The 20,242-nt window shown below is 31.1% G+C and overlaps 2 protein-coding genes across 3 annotated transcripts in view; both read right to left on the bottom strand.

Moving 5' to 3' along the window:
* The window catches only part of LOC113397240 (probable transaldolase), a 212,356-nt gene that overhangs the window by 78,886 nt on the left and 113,228 nt on the right, over window positions 1-20,242 (bottom strand). The gene's annotated exons all lie outside the window — the stretch shown is intronic.
* Window positions 427-8,516, bottom strand: LOC113397391 (delta-sarcoglycan-like). 2 transcript variants are annotated; one of them, XM_026635707.2, is made up of 7 exons: window positions 8,419-8,485; window positions 7,432-7,592; window positions 3,325-3,595; window positions 2,683-2,872; window positions 2,196-2,388; window positions 1,700-1,823; window positions 427-1,357 (listed from the first exon to the last, which is right to left on the bottom strand). In XM_026635707.2, exons 3-7 carry the CDS (start codon window positions 3,553-3,555, stop codon window positions 1,169-1,171), a joined length of 927 nt encoding a protein of 308 aa, XP_026491492.1. In that variant the 5' UTR covers window positions 3,556-3,595; window positions 7,432-7,592; window positions 8,419-8,485; the 3' UTR covers window positions 427-1,168. The 2 variants fall into 2 exon arrangements, with proteins under 2 accessions (XP_026491492.1, XP_026491491.1); XM_026635706.2 differs by having other exon boundaries at window positions 7,432-8,516.

Here is a 20,242-nt window from a genome sequence, read left to right as displayed (position 1 = left end):
TGTACACAGTTTACGCACGGTTTTCGTCCGGTGGCGGCGGCCGCGATGTTGTCGAGATATTAGACTGAGTGAGTCGTTGTTAGTTGTTAAATTTAATTAAGTTTTCTTTTCTCTTTCTGTCAGAAATATGTCGCTCGTACCGTGTTGCGATCGTGTTCATGTGAAAGAGTTTAAATAAGTTAATACATGACTGTAAAGACGGTTGCCGCGAAACCGTGTTTACTGTGTGTGTAGACGGGACGTTTCTTATACTTTACTACTGTACCGTGATTGAGCACATGTGAAAAGACCTTTAATGAGTTGTAGGCACAGTTTGTAAAACTATAGGATAAATATAATAATTATATTTACTTATAAATGTTATACAATATACGTATATTCAAACTTATACCTATGTACATATATAAGAAAGTTAAATGAAAAGTCTTTATTGAAATATAATTTATTTTATCTCCATCTTACTTTTGTTGTATATAATAGAGTACAATATTGAATATTTAATTCTTCATTGCCAACAATATCTGGTTACTATATTTAAGACACGATTTGTTTTGTGTACGGATGGTAGAATCGTCTACGAGACGAAAATCGAGAGTTTTTATCTAATAGTTTTGTCAAGCCGAATGTTCATGTATGTGACGTATAGGAACGTCTTATTTGGTTACTAGTTACTCAAAAAAGTTCGGTTACTGATGTACAATAACGATTCTTTAAATATAGTAACGGGACATACATTGTAATCTAATAAATACATTATTCGTGCTTTGTGCGAATCATTAACATACGAGTACTATATATTTTTCCATTAGGTCCATAATATCTTATTAATAAAATGAATTGTGTATTTTTGTCTAATAAAAAAATATATAATTATTTACTCATCTTAAGAATTTATAAAGTTATATTTTCAATTTTCTTCGTCATGTGCCTTTCCTATCATTCCTTATAAATAATTTGTGAGGTATGCTATCAAGTACAAATCGTGTGGCCATCATTTGGTGATGGAAATGAGACAGAAACGGCTATGCGCTTTGAGAGAACTCAGCTGTTCTCTATAAACATTTTAAAGAACTTTATTTCGTTGAAGAATCGCGTCTTTTCATAGAAAAATGTTTTATTTATAATGGTCCTATGTACAGTTTTCATTTTTAAATAAATTGCATCATATTCATCGGCATAACTCGGTGTCGTTATCTTGCACTGCACATATAGCATCAGATGCTGCCAGAAATAATTTCCCAGATGCGCAAGCGCAGAGCTGGTAAACTTTCTTTTCAATTGAGTTTTTCTGTGAAGTCTCAGTTGTTTTCGCTTCCTTTAAATTGTTTATTATTATATTTGGTGCATCGATTTTAATCTGTAAGCAGATACTTGCATTGAAAAATATAATATAAGTTCCTATATTATACTAATTTTGTACAATTGACAACATCAGACATTTGTCCTCAATCATCGTTCAAATATTTCGTCTTAAAGCTGCGCATTATATTAGGCAAAAAATAAATTTTATTAAAAATACTATAGTATAATAAATAAGACCGAGTATGAATTTAAAATATTTTGTATAGCAAATAAATGTTTTTGAATATTATCGGAGTATAATTGATGCCAATGATGACAGTGGATGCCAATTCAAGTAACCGTTAACAGTACAATTTTAATTAGCCGAATTGTATAAGTTATTAGTATATTTACTTACAGCTCCCACGACTGAATCCAGTTTGATGTTGCTATGGGATGTTATATCAATGCTACCTGCTCTACTTTCGAGATATATTGACTGCGGAGCCCTCATGTCTAGTCGTCTAGTTAAAGATTCTAATCTAAAAATATAAAATGTATTTTTTATTACAAGTATGAATAAGGAAATTGTATACAATATATAGCTTTGTATATATTATTTTTATAAATAAAAAAGGTTTTGTTTTTATTCTTCTATTCATGGATATTTATATATGGTTTTTGACTTTCTGTGTACTTATTATTTAAAAATTATATCTCGCGTTTTCATAAAAATATTCTATAATATAGGCACTGAAAACTTGTGGTTGCAAAATTCAGTCTGTAATTATCCGTGCTCTTTAAACATCATTTGAAATCCGTTGTTTTTTCCAACACAGCACCAGTAGATATTTCATATACCTATATATTATAATTGTACAGTATCGTAGACAGATTTATTCAGAAACACTTACTGTAAATCCGAACCAGGCGGCGCTCTCACAAGTGGCGTTTGGACAGCACTCCGCACGGCTAAACCGCCTGTGCCATCAACTAACAGAGTTTCAGCGGATACGCGGACCTCCTCCCGAGATGCGAAGAACACGTCACCACCCTTGCCGTCACGAACGTCGAACACTTTCCCGCTGCATTCTACGCCATCTCTCTCTGTAAACATGTGTACAAATTATATTTACGTGCCACAGAACTACAGAGGAATGTATGAATTTATTCAATGTTTTGACGCTCTTATTTTACTTATATAAATATTTGTTCGGAGTTTCGTATAAATAAATTAAAAAGTACGTTTTGACTTCGAATAATTAATAATTTTAATTCCTTAAATAAAATTTAATTCCTTAAAGGAATGAATTATTTTAAAATTATATTTTGTGGTAACAGTAGTATATTTTAAATCTAAGTTATTATACTTATATGTTACAGCTAAATATAAATCCTAACTTATGATTAGTTTGGAGTGTTCCACATGGTCGGGCTCTGAGACCAGAATGGTGAAGTTGCGGTGTGAGTTTAGAGAGATAGGTTGAGCGGGTTGTGACGATATAGTCGAAGCGATGAGATTATCAACCACCCACGCTTGTCCATCTAGACGGATGCCATCCTTCACTATAGTTATTGGACCTATACCTCTCTGTAACAACATACAGTAAAAAAAATAAGAAATAACAGATCATTTTTTATTATTATGCAAACACATGTTGTAAGTATTAAAAAAATATTTATTACTTTTGTTTAGAGGAGCTGGCAATTCTGTTTTTAAAATCTATACATAGTTATAATTCGTAAGTGTTAAATGTATATTGCAAATTCTATCCCGAGCAAGCATTTTATATAATCACGTTTTTTTTTTTAAATTTATTTCTAAAATTCATCTCATTTTATTGGTGAAGGATAACATTTCAAGGAAACCTGCATTAGTCGACTGAAATTCTGACACTTGAAACCACCACCTCTAGGAGGTGGGAGTGTTGAAAAAGCTTCTAACTTTCTTTCCTAATGGATCGTCTTAGCCCAGAAGAGGGGCAATTATAGGCTGCTACATTTGACACATATTACAGCTTTTATAATTCAAATTAAACTTACCGCGGTCAATTTTAAGGAACTTATAATCCATAGCGTTAACGCTATATTTAAAAACACGAGTATCAATAGAAATATAATGATCCCGTATAAGGTATTTCGTCTCCAGCCACTAGTGACCCATCTTGGCAAGCAACCAACTGGTGGGTTTGATGCGTTTGATACTACAGCTGCTGGTGGCGGATCACCAGTAGGGGTACATCCCCATCCTCGTATGCCTTCACTTTCTTCCATTTAAAATTTAATATGATGCCTTCTTTATTTCTCTATGAACCTGTAAATATGGCTAGTATAATTTGTTGTATTTATTCCGTTCTTATTTTGGTACACACACAGTTTTATATTTTGATAATCTGTTTTGTATGATGGTAGCAGAAAATAAAATCTATTGTTTTGCTAAGCATTATGGACAATTTTACTGAAAAATTTTGAATGAATAAATGTTTTCAAAAAAGCTTTAATAAAAATTATATTTACAACAATGCAAAGCCATTAATCGAAAATATACGACTTTTTCTAGATTAGTAGCGTACATTGCAACTTATGTAAAACCGATAGCTCGAGGCCGGTGTCGGAAAACGTGAGCGCGTAATGGCGATTTGTATGTATTTATAATGAATTTGAGTTTGTTGTTTTATGAAAATGTAATTTATCTATCACTTTTATATGAAACCAATTAAAGTAAATTAAATAGACTCAAGAGATTGAATATATTTCGTCAGAGAAATGTTTAATGGTTTTTTTTTAAGTATTTGTACTAAAATTACTAGATTAAGTAAAATATAATCAATATTTAAACGGAGTGTTTCTTTTTAATGAATACATCTCCAACAAGTTAGATGACACCGAAAAATAAAATAATTGTACAAAACGCAGTGCAGTGCACTACTAATGAGCACCGCAGCAAGCGAACAGCGACTAATGAATACCTGTAACACAGGCCTTTCGAAAAACGCTTCTTAAACGGTCTGAGTAGCGTTAATAATATTGTGCCGCTGTGAGGAAAATTTTCTTTAGCCCGCGTTTAAAAGCACGTTGCTTGGTTTCTAATAGTGTTGTATTTAACTGCGGTTACGAAAAAGGAACAAGGTAAGGTATTAAATATTTTAAAAATATAAAACGTAGACGATGAATAAAAATGATATGTGAGAAATAAATAATTTTAAAAACAATTTTTAGTTATCTATTTAATCACACAAACAATTAGCCTTCTTATACCGGCTGATTACTTTAAAAAACATAAAGTAGAATCAATGGACGTTAAATAGCTCATTAGATTAGAAACTATTGCTGTGATATAAATAATATAGGTAGTTTTCAAATGGATTTATTTATTAAAAAGTCTTTAATGGACGCTTGTGAATCATACATATAATCCGGTAATGGACTCGAAATTATAAACCGTTTTTACATTTTTTCAAAATGAAAATATTCTAAGTAGGTACAATTAGAAGCCTCTATGATATTATATATTTAGATCATATTTCATAAAAGGAAGATTATATGTTTATAATTTAAAATTATTAATAAATGTAACTTGTCTCTATAGTTTTTATTATTGCCATATAAATATATTTTTAAGTGTTTTCTCTATTACATTTCATTTTCTCAAAAATTTTAATGAATTATTTAAAGTTTTAAACAATCATATAACATAATTCTTCTTTTAACTATTATTAATAAATATGTATTCTATCTGTACCCTACCCTGGAAATATTTATTTGTTTTATTTATAATGGGGAACTGTTGTGGTGTGATAATGTGTGTGTGTGTGTTCTCCTTAATCTATATTAATAGGCAAGAAGACGAGTTTTTTGTTTCGCCTAACTGACAAAAAAATTCTAATATAAAACGTATACCAGAAGATACAGCGCAAACTTTTTTTAATCAATGAATTCAGAAAGTCAATAACGTCAATAAAATTATTTAAAAAATACATTCCTTTATTTCAGTCAAATATAAATAAATGTTTAAATACAGTCTATGATCTTACAGAGCATGGCACTGGGAGACTCTTCGTAGAAAAAGTATTATATGCTCGTTAGTTATTAATTCCTTATGAGTTATTGATTGTTAACAAAGACTTTCCAATCATTATAATATATAGTTGGTGGACTCATTACGAATAGAGCCTTTTAGATGCCTTTTATTTCATTATTCAATATGCTATCACTGATACATAAATATCACATGCGTGTTCCGAAATAAGCTGAAAAGAGCATTATTTTTAATTAACTGGAATTCGGCCAACAGAGCTCGGAGTTTAGTGACGACTGTACGTAATTTACATCTTAATCGATTATCTATAACTAGAGTTATAGTCGGATTTGTGACGTAATTTTGATTTAAGCATATAAATGCTTGTGTGCGTTAATTTTTCATATAACACATGGCTTCTTATGGATGGAATGCATACCCGATCAATTTGTATTAAGTTATGTAATAAGTTATGTAATATATGTTAATTAAAAATGAAGATTATTTTATTTTATTTTTTTCTCGTTACTAAAACATTTTTTTTTTATTAAATTAACAATTAAAATTGTTTATACTTTATTTACAGAAACATGGATTTACTTTCTTAATAAAATTGTAAAACCAAACTAGCGTTAAGAGAAACCGCTATTCTATTTAAATACTTTATAGTTATTTTTTGTATTTAAAACTGTTTTTATATTTTTGATGTATGTTTTTTCTTTTATGCTTATTTATGTAGGTGCGCTAGTATATATTCACTCACAATCTATAAATAAACTGTGTACCTAAACCAATAATAATTAAAAATATTTTCGTCTGTTAATAGTATAAAACACATTCGGTTTCCGTGTGTATAAGTTTACGAGCTTACTTCTTTGTCGCTGATAAAGAGATACATACAAATTGATCCACGAATTAATTCTTAAGAAGGCCACTAGAAAAATGCACGTCGGCGTGCTTCTATCTTTAAAAAATAAGTTTATGCCTAAATTAAACACGGTAAACTTGTTCATATTCAAAGAAAATGTTATAAAAGATATTAAATTATTCTGTTAACAAAAAATCCATACATTTTTGTGTAGTTTTTTTGTATATTTTTAGTTTGTATATTTAAAAAAAAATATGAAAAGTTTTAAAAGTATACGAATATACGGTTACTAAACCATTCGTTTCTTAGAAGTGACGAGCCGTTTCTATAAGGTCAAAATTTACAATACGTTTTATTAGGATGCTTTTGATTTGTACGAGTCTTCTATTGAGTATAATAGATATAACTGTTTCAACTTCAGTTTACAAATAAAGTGAAATAAATAACTTTTATCTTAATCATCTCAAATGAGAAAAAAATACGACTCCACTAAATAATTAATTAAAGCCGGTTTCATTCGGAGTAGGATTATAAAAATACATCCTAATCGGTTCAGGCACACGTAGAATAACAAAACTCACGTACATACATATATGAATCCTGAATAGACGGATAGCGGTGTAAAAATACTCAGGCTTGCAGTATAGCTCAGTTGTATCGATCCAAACTACGTTATAATATTAATATTTACCTATATATTTAAAATAAAACAGAATCAAATATTAATTCTGTCCGTACGGAGTCGCGACATTAAACTAGTATTTCATATGTTATATTTTAACAGCGACTGGTACTCAATCACTATATTTATTTCACATGATTGGACATTGTAGAAGGTACGGATAGTGTTCAATCTATTCAAACCACGAAATGCACTTTTGAATCGGTCTGCTCTCTGATGCTATTTTCAGGCTGTTATTTAAGTTGACAGCTGTTTTAAGAAGAAATAAATTTATATTTTAGTTTAATTTTGGGATTCATGTTGCCAGTATTTATGCATACCCAGGCATGTTAAAAATAAAATTATTAACATACGATTATTTAACTGTTATTAATTTATTATTGTAACCATATTAAAACTAGATATTTCACATACTATGATCAGTAGAAGGTATGTTATGTTTATGGTATTACGCATGTAATTTATGGTTTGAAATAAATAGTAAATTGTAATAAAACATTTTATAGCTCGAATCTAAGGATGATGTATAAATCCTTTTATGTTCACGTATATTTAATTCAGATATGTATCTAGGCACGTTACCTATATGGTAGTTGTAGTAGCTGCGGGGTCTGTCGCCTTTGTTGTTAAAGCTTTTCACCTCAGTACAATGGCCGGCGCTTAAAAGTGAATATAACCATAGATGATAGACGTTGATATGGTGAACCAATAATTTCATATATAGGTATTTAAATTCAATTGCTCTTCCACAAATATTCACATATTTATTAAAATAAATATATACATAAACGTATGATACAATTTAGCTTTGGTATTTCAAAAACTACTATATAAACATAATTGAGAACTATTTGCAACAAAAAACAAACAAAAAATATATATCGAATGGATTCTGACTTAATAAGATTAGCTAACTTTAAGCTTTGTAAGTCGAGTATTGACAGCGATAGGCCTTTGTTAACGATGCAGGCGGCTGCACCGGGCGAGTGATGTGACCGAGACTAGATAAATTCATAGGTGCTAGAAGCAACACTCAAAATATCTGGCGCGAAGCGAGGCAAGGCGGGCGTGCTCTAGAATATAATATCAGGCGGTAAAGTGGCTCGGGCGACTCTCGCGCGCGGCGCCCTCAGCGCCACGCTTCTGGCCTCCGTAATAAACGATAAAGTGCGAAAATAGAACCACAACGGATATCGCTGTGCTTTTCACGTAAATAAAATACCGATACTCGCTGCATTCCTGCCGTTTGCTTATATTCCTGTTTTTGTTTTACGAATTTCCGTATATCGATCGATCTCACGCCGATGTTTAAAAATAAGTGACTATGCCACGTTAACAGTGCAAATGAAAGTAGGTAAATTGGCTGTGTCCCATTTTCATTGAATTGCATTCGAAAAGCGGGATAAATTAGAGTTAATTATAACTTCATTGCCATCTATAAAAAGGGATTTCGAAGCTGATAGTTTCAAAGTTATTTTCTGTTTCGATTTGTTTATGGGAGTGTTCCGTGATAACAGTCAAATCGTCTATTTAAACACTGTCGTAAATCAATGTTTCATGACACAACACCTGATGCAAAACACAACGATTGAACATGATAATTTAATAGTGGCGTACGGTCCAACGGACCACGCGGTTCTAAGTTTATGACTGGACTGAAAGCAGCGTGCGCGAGAGACGCCGATGCCGAATCTGCCTCGTTTTGAAGTTCTGCATTTTTAATAAACGCCTGTCTCGCGCGGGACATAACTCGGATGTGCTCCAGATACAGCTGAGCCCCACTTTATTATGAATTCCAGTTAACGTTATCATTATCTGGCACCTTTCCGTAATTTAGTTAATAATATACGCTTCAGTGATGAAGTCGCAACTCATTATGAATGATCACTTTCGTTATTACAATCCTTAACTAATGCCTTAATTGTAAACTATGTGTATGATGATATAAATAAAGATATCTTGAATATAAAGTTAAGTGAATTATGGTGTTTAATTAGGGTCGTACGATTCATAAAATTAAATAGCTCAAGTGGAAGTGAAAACAAAACGTTCCGGAGTCTGTTTGTAAATCATATATCATATCACTGTCATTGTTGACCTGCCTTGTCGTCCCGCCTTAAATAAGAGGTAAACTGAGGCTACGGTAGCAAAATTTCGTCTAGAGCCGCTTAAAAAGTTTAGCATTTCCTCACAAGTTTACAATAAAAATGAAATCGTATACGAAACTAAAAAACATATATTTAACGCCATAGCCTACTGTTGCATGTGGAGTTTGCTTAGAGCACATTTTTAAAGTATAATCAAGCGATTACGGTTAATTTAAAAAGGTTAAGGTACTCCTATTTTATACACTGAATTTGTTAAGGAATTAATACAGACTTTCAAATATTAAACTAAAAACCGTCCAGAAAAGTTTTAAAAAATGTTTTTATTAATAATGTATTTTTTTGTATACCGTACCCAGTAAGATACGGTAAACTTGATTAAATGTGGAACTAGTTTTATATTATTTATTATTTGTCGGTTGACAGACAGCACAAACAAACTAATATTACCGCAACACAGGATCGCTCTTGCGTCGTCTTTATGAATGAATAATGCGGTTATTCCAGGCTTGCACGTTACAACAGAGTGTTTTGCATATATCAATTTGTTATATGTTGACAACTTTTTTCTTTTAATATTAATGAACTGAATGCGATTTATTGCAAATATTTTCCGAAGGATATTAATCTTTTAAAGGGCACACGCGGACACAGTGACGTCATCGATATATGTGTATGTACTTGAATATGTTGCTATTTTGAGTATAATTTATGTAGGATACTAGCCATAGGATAGGTAGCCTTCCGGTTATAGTACTTCGAACGGTTTTAGGAAGGGTTTAGACACCAGGTTTATGCTTCCAGTCACCATGATTTTTCTTCAGCGTAGTCATATTTCAGACAATTTACCCTGAAATACCCCCAATTCTTTGTGCGCTTAAAACTTCCTCATGAATAACTCCATCCATTAATGAAAATCCTTTTGGTAGTTTTTGAGTATATTGCGGGAAAAACTTTGTTTTATAATTTGTAGTAAATACTAGAAGGCAAATAAAAATAATGAAAATGTGTTGCTAATTTTCTTATACTATTAAATACTATAATATTAAATAATCATCTCTATAGGTCTAGAATATATTGCATGATATGTAAATTAGTAATTCCTTATATCATAAATATATACGCCTCTTAAAGTTTAATTTATTAAAGTATTCGGATTCAAATAATTGACAGTTTAAAAATAATACATGATATATATTAGCAGCGCCATCTAGTGGTGCGTTAAAGAAGAGCAAATAGTATAAAATGATCTGTGAAAAAATGTTAAACAGTCTCAAAGTCTATAAAATTTCAGACAGATATACGAAAATCCTTTTTTATACATAACGTTCATTTTACATTACTTATAATATAGTGAAGGGAAAATACAATTTTTTTCTGGGACTAAAGGGCAATGAGGACTTATTGGATGTCACGAAATGTATCCATCCAAGTTTTTATTGAAGTGGTAACTGCTGCCCCCGGGACATAGCGTGCAGGCACTTTTTAGATACTTACTATTTATTTTCTGAACTTGACGATATGACCCTAAGGTTATGATTTGGAGATGAGTGGCAAAATTAGCCTAATCTTGCGTTTCAATTCTTTTAGTAGTCAATTTCCGTTTATAATAACCAGTAATTTTTAATATATTCAACCATTTTCAACCGGCTTCTATGTTAAGAAAAAACTTTGAAATATACTAAGGCAATATAAATGCAATATAATATTTAAGATATAAATCTTATTTTGTCAAATAATATGCCAACTTATTATATCATACTCGAGATGGCACGACAATGCCAAACGTTAATTTTAACATAGGACCGAACTGAGCAAGCAAAAACGTGATAGAAGATACTTTTTGTGTGTTTGTTTGTGTTTGTAAAGGAAAATGTTGTGAGGAGACCAGCATTTATGGATTTGCATTCTGACATATGTGTTTCGCAACCACATTAGAATACAGTGGTGGAATAAGCTGCAAACCTATTTCCTAGGAGAGGGGGCTCTTGTCCCGAAATAGTATATTTACGGGCTAATATTTTGTTTTACTTTTATTATGTGTTGCGTTGTTGGAAAGAAAATCGTCAATTCTGAAGAAAGTTGGCCAAAACCTTCAAAATACCTACAAAACTTTGTTTGCGAAATACACAGCTGATAAGTCTGCACCAGCATAGTTATGATGAATGAAATACACGAACAGCAACTTTAAGCTCGATTTACTGTATACATTTTAAATATTTTTTGCATATCAAATTGTTTTACAGAAAGTATCAATGTTTAGTTACATTTTGACCAGTAGCTTTGAAAATTTATCGAAATAAAATCAATGATTTTATTCCACAAAATTGTTGAGATTTTTTTTTCTTATTTCAGTACTTTAACAAATGCAAAAGCTTTCAATATTCATATATTCATAGTATAAAAGTTTTGAATGAAAAAATTTAACAATACTTGTGCCAAATCAAGCCGGATACTATATGTAGCTAGTTTTATGTATATCGTCGTTATCTTTATTATTAAAATTTATTTTCTATAATTTGAAAGGAAAATTTTATAAATTTAACAAAAGTAAATATATGAAATTAGAAACATTAAATGTGAATAATATTTTAGTGACAATTTAAATTCATAGCATCTATGTTGATTCGCTTGCCGGAAATAAAACAGTGTCGGTTCTAAGCGACACGATTTGACGTGATTACGAGCAAGTGCTCGGATGTGATTCTCGTTTAATTCAGGCACTGTTGCCACTCGATCCTGTTTTAGGAAACAATCCCCCTGATCCCTGCGTGATACTGCATAATGTCGTCCGTGCCCCTAGATCTGCCACTAAATCTATCAATTTAAGATTTTTTTTCCCTCACCATAGAGATTACTGTTTTTTAAATAGGCGATTGATATTTTAAAATAAAATCTGAAATAATACTTTATTTTATAATTTATGCAAAAAATTCAAGTTATATAAAAACATAATCATTAAATTATTATTATATAAACAATTAAACTTTCTCTCATTTGTTAATTTTTTAAGCATTTGGAGGGTAATGAAAACTTTAACTAGTTTAATAGATGTGTTTTTATAATAAGTAATTATATTTTAAAGTAAAAGTGAACAAACCGGCAGAAATGGCGCGTTCTGAGCCAAAGTTTCCCATCATACCTGCGTCACTTTAAAATTGAAAAACTTTTGCAATGCCTTTCTTATGGAAATAGTTCGCGTTTACGTTTGAGTGAGTTGTCATTGTGAGGATTCAGCGCTGCAGTCTCATTGTAATAACACTTTATATTACTAATGGAGTATACATAGAACGGCTTCAAACTACTCACATAACTTTTAAAAATTACCCCCTGATATCATTTCACATTAAATATAATAGAAGATCCAGAGTGTAATCAGACTTATCTTAATAATATAATAAATGTGAAAATTTGGATAGATGGATGTTTGATACTCGATTACGCTAGAGCGTCTGTACGGGTGAGAATGAAATTTGGCACAGAAATAGATTATTTGTCTGAAACTGAACATAGATTATTTTTTATCCCGGAAAAATTTACCCTGCACTGCCCTTTATAGAAGATACTAGTAATTTATATCCGAATGTACCTCGTGTCTGCTTGCTACCTCATCGCAACTACGAAACTGAACCGATCGTTATCATATTAGATGTAGAGACTGTCCGAGACTTATTAAATTGATTTTGTTGGTTGAAACATAAAGAAGAATATAATATATGATGTGATGATATAATCCAATGGATAGATTATAGTTAAATAATTGTTTACTTTTCTCTTTTGGAGACTAAAGTCAGTAGTAATTAGAGTTGAGTATTTTTAGGACAGCAAAATGCACGGTGCGATAACTCGTGTAAATCCACATGAAATATTGATACAGTTTCGTGTAAACGTGTAACAAATGCGGTAATTTAAGCCACCTGCCGGCGGCCGCGACTCGCGCCTCGCGCATGCTCGGCACCAGCTTTTGAATTCACCTTATATTTTCGATACATCAATTATTTTGCATATATTATATTATTTTAGTACAAGAATTGTTAAGTATTATTTGAGTATTGCATTTTTTTTTAAACGATCTACAGTTTATTGAACTTGAAATTTATATGCAAGTGTTTATATTTTAAGCTTTGTTTATAATTATTTAAGGATACAGGATTTAGTAGTTTTTAATGTTATTTTTTAATTAAAAATAGCGTTTATTAGTACAATGATGTTTATTTGTTATTTTAATTAACTCGATATATATATAATCATTAATATCAAAGGTTTTTGGTGGCGTTAGTCAATAGAATTGTAAAAAATTGTTTTAAAAAAATATGGTATATTGTGAAATATTTTGCTATTATGTCAATTTACACGGTTATTGATAGAGGCAGTACAGTATGATAATAGACATACATACACATATAAAATATATAATAAAGAATACCTTGATATAAAAAATGAAAGTCTACATTCTACAATGGCATTGCCAACTTTAATAGACTTGTAATAAAAGTTTTTATTTCAATTCATTTCAATAAACCATACTTTTATTTCATCATCCAAAAATATTTGGTAGAGGTGCGATTTTGAGTAATTTTTAACATTTTTATTTATAAATACAACATTTTATTGATAGCAAACTGGGAAAAACATTGTTAAACACCAGAAGTAAAAGATAAACTTGTAATACCAAGTTTCCCTCCGCAAAGTTAATACATCCATCCTTTGGCAAGGCATTAGATTCTTTAATTAAATCTTGCAAATACTTTTAGTATTGCTGTTAAAATAAGAATTAATAAATAACGCTACTCAATTAAAGTTTATTTTGATGCAATAGAGTAAGTATACAAGATATTCATGAATTATATAAATATAATTATAAACAATTAATATTCATTTATAATTTTAAAAAAGTGGCTACTTAGTGTCGTTGGTAACTTTACATTTCGCCTAAGAAAATGACGATTCAAAATAACTCTTAAGGCTATTTGAGTATTGCATATTTTCATTTTGACACGATCTAGAGATTATTTAACTTTAAATTTATATGCAAGTGTTTGTTCTGTGTTTATAATTATTTAAGGATACAGGAGTTAGTAGTTTTTAATGTTATCTTTTTAATTAAAAATAGCGTTTATTAGTACAGTAATATTTACTTGTTATTTTAATTAACTCGATATAACTATAATCATTTCGTATCTAAGCTTCTCAGACAAAAGAATAATTTTAACCAAATAATTGTATTTATCTTCGCAGGAGATTATTTACAGAAACATTTATAGAGACATGCTACTTCGGCGTGTTGATTTAGGACGACTGAATGGGTATCAGGGGCGCCTTCTTTTTTGCGTTTGCTTTGAGGGTCATAATGGAAGTAATTCAATATATTCCAATAAATAATTTACTTCACTATTATAGTGAAATCTTTAGTTAATATAATATTTCTATAAAATATCTATTTATATAAGTACTGAAAAACAGTACCTTTTTATCTTGTATTTTTCAACCGATTTTTTTTAGTAACCATAGAAGATCCAATGATGTCAATAAAAAAAAAATTTGCAAAAATGAGTAGAAAAAAATTGTTCGAAATATGAAAATTCATGTACAGTTTTATTAGTTCTTAAATCATAATTGATGCTCAAATTTATTCAATCACTGGAACACTAGCATATAAGTAAATAATTGTATAATTGAGATCATAAGTAAAAATACATCTAACGTTTGAAAGGATTATTTTATTATAAGATATGTACTTGAAACGATTTCTATATCTTCATTCAATTATATTTTTCCGAACTGGGTGGAGTTGGTACAAAAGAGTCCAGTAGTAATGGCGCAATCATCTAATGAATGCTTCCGGGCAGATAAGCTTCGATTAAATGGTCTCTTTATTGCTAAAGGAAAGGCGCGTTCCCTTTATGTTCACATTCAGATATCAGCTAGATAAACCGATACAGATATTTAAGATACATATGTATAAATAAAAACTCCCTAACTTACGAACGTTACATTTATCATTCATATCATAAAGGCACATTGAATATAATTGTAAGTATTTGCATTTAAATATCAATTACATTAATAAATTATTTCCGCTATAAAGACGGCGTGGCGCGGTTAGATTTCAAGATAAGTGCTGTTGTATGTATGTAGGTAAGGCTCTACAATTTATCGCCTGCATATCCTTTCAGCGGGTAGATAATGACCGCAGTAAAACGTTTAAGCACGGAATAACTGCTGCTGGGAGCCGTTATTACAATATTATGAATGGCTATCCTCGCGGCGGCGGCGCTTGGTAGTAGGGCGAGCGTCTCGTTCTTCGCCCTTTTGTGAGTTCTTTGTGCATTACAAAGTTGTGTACTGTGTGGAATCTTTCTAATTACTGAATAACACATGGATTTAACATTTATTTGTGAAGTGATCTTATTCTTCTATGTCTTGGCACGTTCACACAAATGAGTAATGTTTATATTCGCGATTTGCTTTAAAAAATGGACCCTACGATCTAAGATCAACTTCGAAGTGACGTTGTAAGGGAGGAGTCATGCTAGTATATTTTCGAGAAGGAATTGAACTCGCGTCCACCGGTGTATAAGGTTTCCTACGTCAGTCGTCAGTGGTAATCGTCGAGAGAAGTCGTGCGAACATAAGACAAATTAATATTTTGAATACAGTTACTTTAATTTTATTGGTTTAAATTCTAATAAGATTCAATTTTTATATAAATTATTGTAAGATCAGCTTCTATTAGAAATTGAAGGTTATTTTTTATATTTGAGGCAACATAGACTGCATTAGGCGACATTTACTGATTTGCTTTTAATTTATATAAATTATTCTGTAGTAAGTGTTTCTTGGATCCTAAGTGTACTATTTAGAAAAATCTGAATCGGAAAAAAAAGATTGTAAGTGCGGTGGTAAGTCATTTTTTACCTCGTAATTTATGTCTTTATTCAGGTCACGGGTTGCCGTTGTTAGATTTCATTACGATCTGTTAAATACTTTAACCATGATGAGGTCAGAAAAATACAGACAGAGCTGTTTTCATATTTATAAAATTAGCATAGACACATATTAGTAGACCGATAAGGGTCCATAAAGATTTTTTTTTTTTGAAAATGCATCAAACCGGTTTATATTTTTACATGAAATTTTGAAACATTACATTCAGCTTGTTTCAGAGAACGTTTTTAGCTAAACATTATCATACAATATAATTCAACGTATAAAGCCGGCCGGGTCTGCTAGTTATCTATTTATTAAAACGGAAAGTCAAAATATTGTATCCATCTATTACTAAAATTACGCATGGACGGAGGAGGATAACATTTCATTTTTTATATAGTATGCATAAGAAATAAATTAAATTACTTAATTTTAAAAAAAACATTACTCACACTAACATTGGTTCGACCCATGCACACACAAATTTCAGAAGTATTTAAAATAAAAGATTTATTCATTCATTCATTCATTCATACCAATGACAATATTGTACTCGTATAATGACTAGCTATCGTCCTTAGGAGCCTAACTTTTCCTATGTTTAGAATCAATGTATTTTATATTTTTGTTAGCAATGTATGACGGCCGAATTCCTACCAATGAACGAACTCTAGTTATTATAAATATAAAGCAAAGTAAATTATAACTATTACTTACATATTTATGAAAATACCAAAAAACTATTTTATTTTACTTAAAGCAGAAAAAAAACTTAAAACTCAAATTTATATAAAATTTGAAGTATAATATGTTAAGCGTTCTTACCTTGTTTTAGATTAAAAAAAATATTTTTTTTATAATTTCATTCCAATAGTTTCTATTCAAATTTGAGGAAAATGTGGATACATAAAGATATCTGTAAAATAAAAAAAAAATAGTACCGATTGTAAATATATATAATTTAATTCCCACGTACATATGTAATAATTGCGTATGAACTTCCTATATCAGTGTCAACGATATATCAGGGAAGCGTGAAGAGATCTAAAACTAAGATTATACGTACCACACATATAGCAGTTTCCTTAAAGCAGCAGTGGCTTGTCCTACCGCGCAGGATGCAGGCAGGCTTTGCTTCGGGCTGCGAGTAATTAGCAGCGCTTTCCTTCCGTTCTCGCCGACTCGCAGTCACTGCGCGCCGCCCTTACAACTACTGCTCCGCGCTCTTTGCCTTCTCATAATATGACATCGTTTCGTTATGTACAAAAAATATCGCCGTACTATATTTTTTTAAACAAAGGAATGTTTCTCAATAGAAACCACATTGCAGAATTTTGCTCATTAACCCCTCTTGATTTTTAGTAATAAAATATAATTTGTATGATGTGAGGTATAATGTCTTCGCTGTTAGGCGTATCATCAAATAGATATACATTGTTGTTAAATTTGTAAAGAAATCGCAAATTATGTTGAATACGTCTTATGTTATGGCAATTTCGTTTAATTTAAAAAAATAAAATGCTCCTTATGTTCGTATTCAAATCGTCATCGCACTTTAAATTCCTCATAATCCTTCCAATTGTGAACCGACGAGTAGCGCACGGGTCGCAGTAATCAAGTCGGCTTCAACTGGATTTCATTCCCTACACTGGCTTGGAAAACTCCTTCAATAATATATTTCTCGAACATAAAAGCAGATTACTTTTTTACTTTAGCATCTTCATTAATTTTATAATAATCATTAAGCAAAAATCGAGTGGGCAATGTTTGTGGTACGGCATGGTATTTTTAAATTGCACTATGTTAAATCCAGTGGAACTCGACATGGTGTGTGAATGTGTTGCGCATTTAAAAAAAAAACTCATTACAGGCGGCAACTGCGGCGCGGACGAGTGGCGTCTTTGAAGGCCTGCGCCGCTACTGCGGTATTATTCCAGATTATACCGGCTTCCATACAAATGAAATCTCGCTTAAACCACTGCAATTTCGGAACGAGAAAATAAGGCTCAAAAGTTGTTTTACTGCACTCGCACTTTCTGGAAAGTCTTTTGAAATTAAGAGTTGGCGAGTTATAATAAAATGGACCAAATTCTTTGCGCTTCATTATAAATTAAAAGGGAAATTGTATTATATCAAATGGTATGGATAAAATGATACACTAAATCTAATACAGATAAAATGGCAACAAAACTGTAGGAAGTCTATAGTTTTGTTCATTATAAGATTTATATTTTAATTCTCATAATATTTTATCTTAGATTTTTTTATTTGTTGTTGCGGAGCGGTTTTAATTTAATATTGAAATAAGCTATCTATATATAACATTTATGATAAATTCCACCTGCTGTTAGTTAGGTACGTTCACTAGGATTATTTGGTCAGTGTTAAATTGGGTCGAGTATAGAGTCGATAACCATTACATATTTAGTTAGTATTTCCTCGGAGACTGCGCTTGTGGTTCCTACCATTAGTACGATTGAGCACTCGCCTATATAGCCCTACTCTTAAACGATTACCTTTTATGAGGTTTAGAGGGTAGCCGTAACTCTAATTAAAATTATTATGTCAATACTGCCCCATTCATGGCTTAATTATAAATTTTACAAGTTTTATTCAACTTAATTAGAATGTGTGGTTTAATTCTTGCGATTGAATTTTTCCACTTTTATCCAACCGGTGCCCATTTTGTACTCAAAAGTATAAAAAATGTATTCGTTTTAGTACGGAGATTGAATAAAAGCATTTTTTTTTTAATAACCCACTGGCTTATGTCGTCATCTAAGTTGTACTTTTATTGTACTTATAATTACTATGCCATTTCATAATGTGATGTACTTGTAACATTTTAAATTGTGAATCATAAATTAATATATTTCGAAATTCGTATGGCACGAAATGATTTTATTTCACACTCTGTTAACTTTTTGGTCAATAATAATGTGTTTTCTTAAAAACTCGAGCTATTTTAAATGTAGTACATATGTACTATGTTAATATTAACTGTCAGGTAAATATCCTAGTTGTTAGGCAAAATTTGAAATTTCTAAATTTAAAGTTCTTTATAAAGTATTTTTTATGTGACACTACACTTTTTGATGTGATGTAGTGGCACGCCGGGGGTATGACCGACTCGAATGACGTGACGGCAAACTCCATGGTGTGCTTACGTTGTCATTTCACCTCCCATCTCTACTCACTGTGTGTGTGTATGTGGCACATATGCTATATACGTCGTCACTATTTTTTTTTAATTTTTAAATTATTATTTACTTTAAACATTTTCATTTGAGTATTTTATACATTATATCAAATATAATAAAACACCAGTGTTTAAATTTTTTGCCTGTAGCTGAGTGACGTTATAAATATCGTTTTAATTTGAGAAATATAAACGACTCTCTAAAAAATTCAAGGTGACCCAATTTTATATAAGTATTCAAAAATATATGTATGTAAATAGGTATGCTGTATACCTCTCAGGAACGTAAAGGTGAAATATCGATTCGTTGTTAGCGGTAGATCCGACTCGTATAGATGCAGATGAGCTAACTATTTGTCTTGCTTGATTGCTTGGGGTTGATTAAATCGTAAAACATTTAACATAGCCAAATCTATAATACTGAATTCCACACAAATATCTCGTCTAACAGTTTATACGCGCAATTACGTCTTCAGATATTAAATATTACTTAAGTTTGTTTGTGATTGCATTTTTTAATGCTGGTATTACTCAGTGATTAGGACAGATAAATGACGGACATTACTTGTAATGAATGTTTAGGTGGTCGTAATCGCATCGCGTAAAGTGTCGGCGCCATTACTTCACAGCTGCTGTTGCCGAGATATTGCCTCAAGCACCGTTTGCCGCTTTAACGTAGATTTATCCATCTATAGGACATTTTTATACATACATTTCATAAGCTGATGTTGAAAGAAGTATGAAATATACATTTTACAGTATCTGTATGATTTGGTTATCGACGTAAATAAAGAGGCGTGCTGAAATGCGAAGGCAGTTACCGTTTAATAGGTGTGTCGATGGAGGAGTCACAATTTCCTGCACTTAACAACATAGGAAGTAATTTTGACGAGTCATCAAACGACGGACACCGATTGACATCAAAGTTCAGACGTATGCCTATCATTAGTCTTGACACGAAAAACAGAATGCCTGTATGATTTAGATAGAGATTTAGTTTCTGTTTTGTAGTATAGATTCTAACAAAGCTTTAGCGTTAATAAACAATGATATCCAAGGATAAAAAAGTATTTAAAGAAATGTATTTTCTGAGTGCAAGTAGTTGGAAACAAAAGTCCTAATCGTTGCTTGATTCCCGTTGGAGAGATGCAGCCGTTCG

The sequence above is a fragment of the Vanessa tameamea genome, chromosome 3, assembly GCF_037043105.1.
Source record: "Vanessa tameamea isolate UH-Manoa-2023 chromosome 3, ilVanTame1 primary haplotype, whole genome shotgun sequence".
Classification (NCBI taxonomy): Eukaryota; Metazoa; Arthropoda; class Insecta; order Lepidoptera; family Nymphalidae; genus Vanessa; species Vanessa tameamea.
Note: the sequence above shows the minus strand (reverse complement) of the source record. Positions and strands in the feature narration are given on the sequence as shown.

Bases quoted from the DNA above. Each gene is read 5' to 3' on its own strand.
- LOC113397391 (XM_026635706.2), bottom strand. From the start codon at position 3,555: ATGGAAGAAAGTGAAGGCATACGAGGATGGGGATGTACCCCTACTGGT. The intron at 2,389-2,682 runs GTTAGGATTTAT...ACATGTTTACAG, and splicing joins ACACTCCAAACTAATCATAA to AGAGAGATGGCGTAGAATGC. The intron at 1,358-1,699 runs GTAAGTAAATAT...ATCTGCTTACAG, and splicing joins TGGATTCAGTCGTGGGAGCT to ATTAAAATCGATGCACCAAA.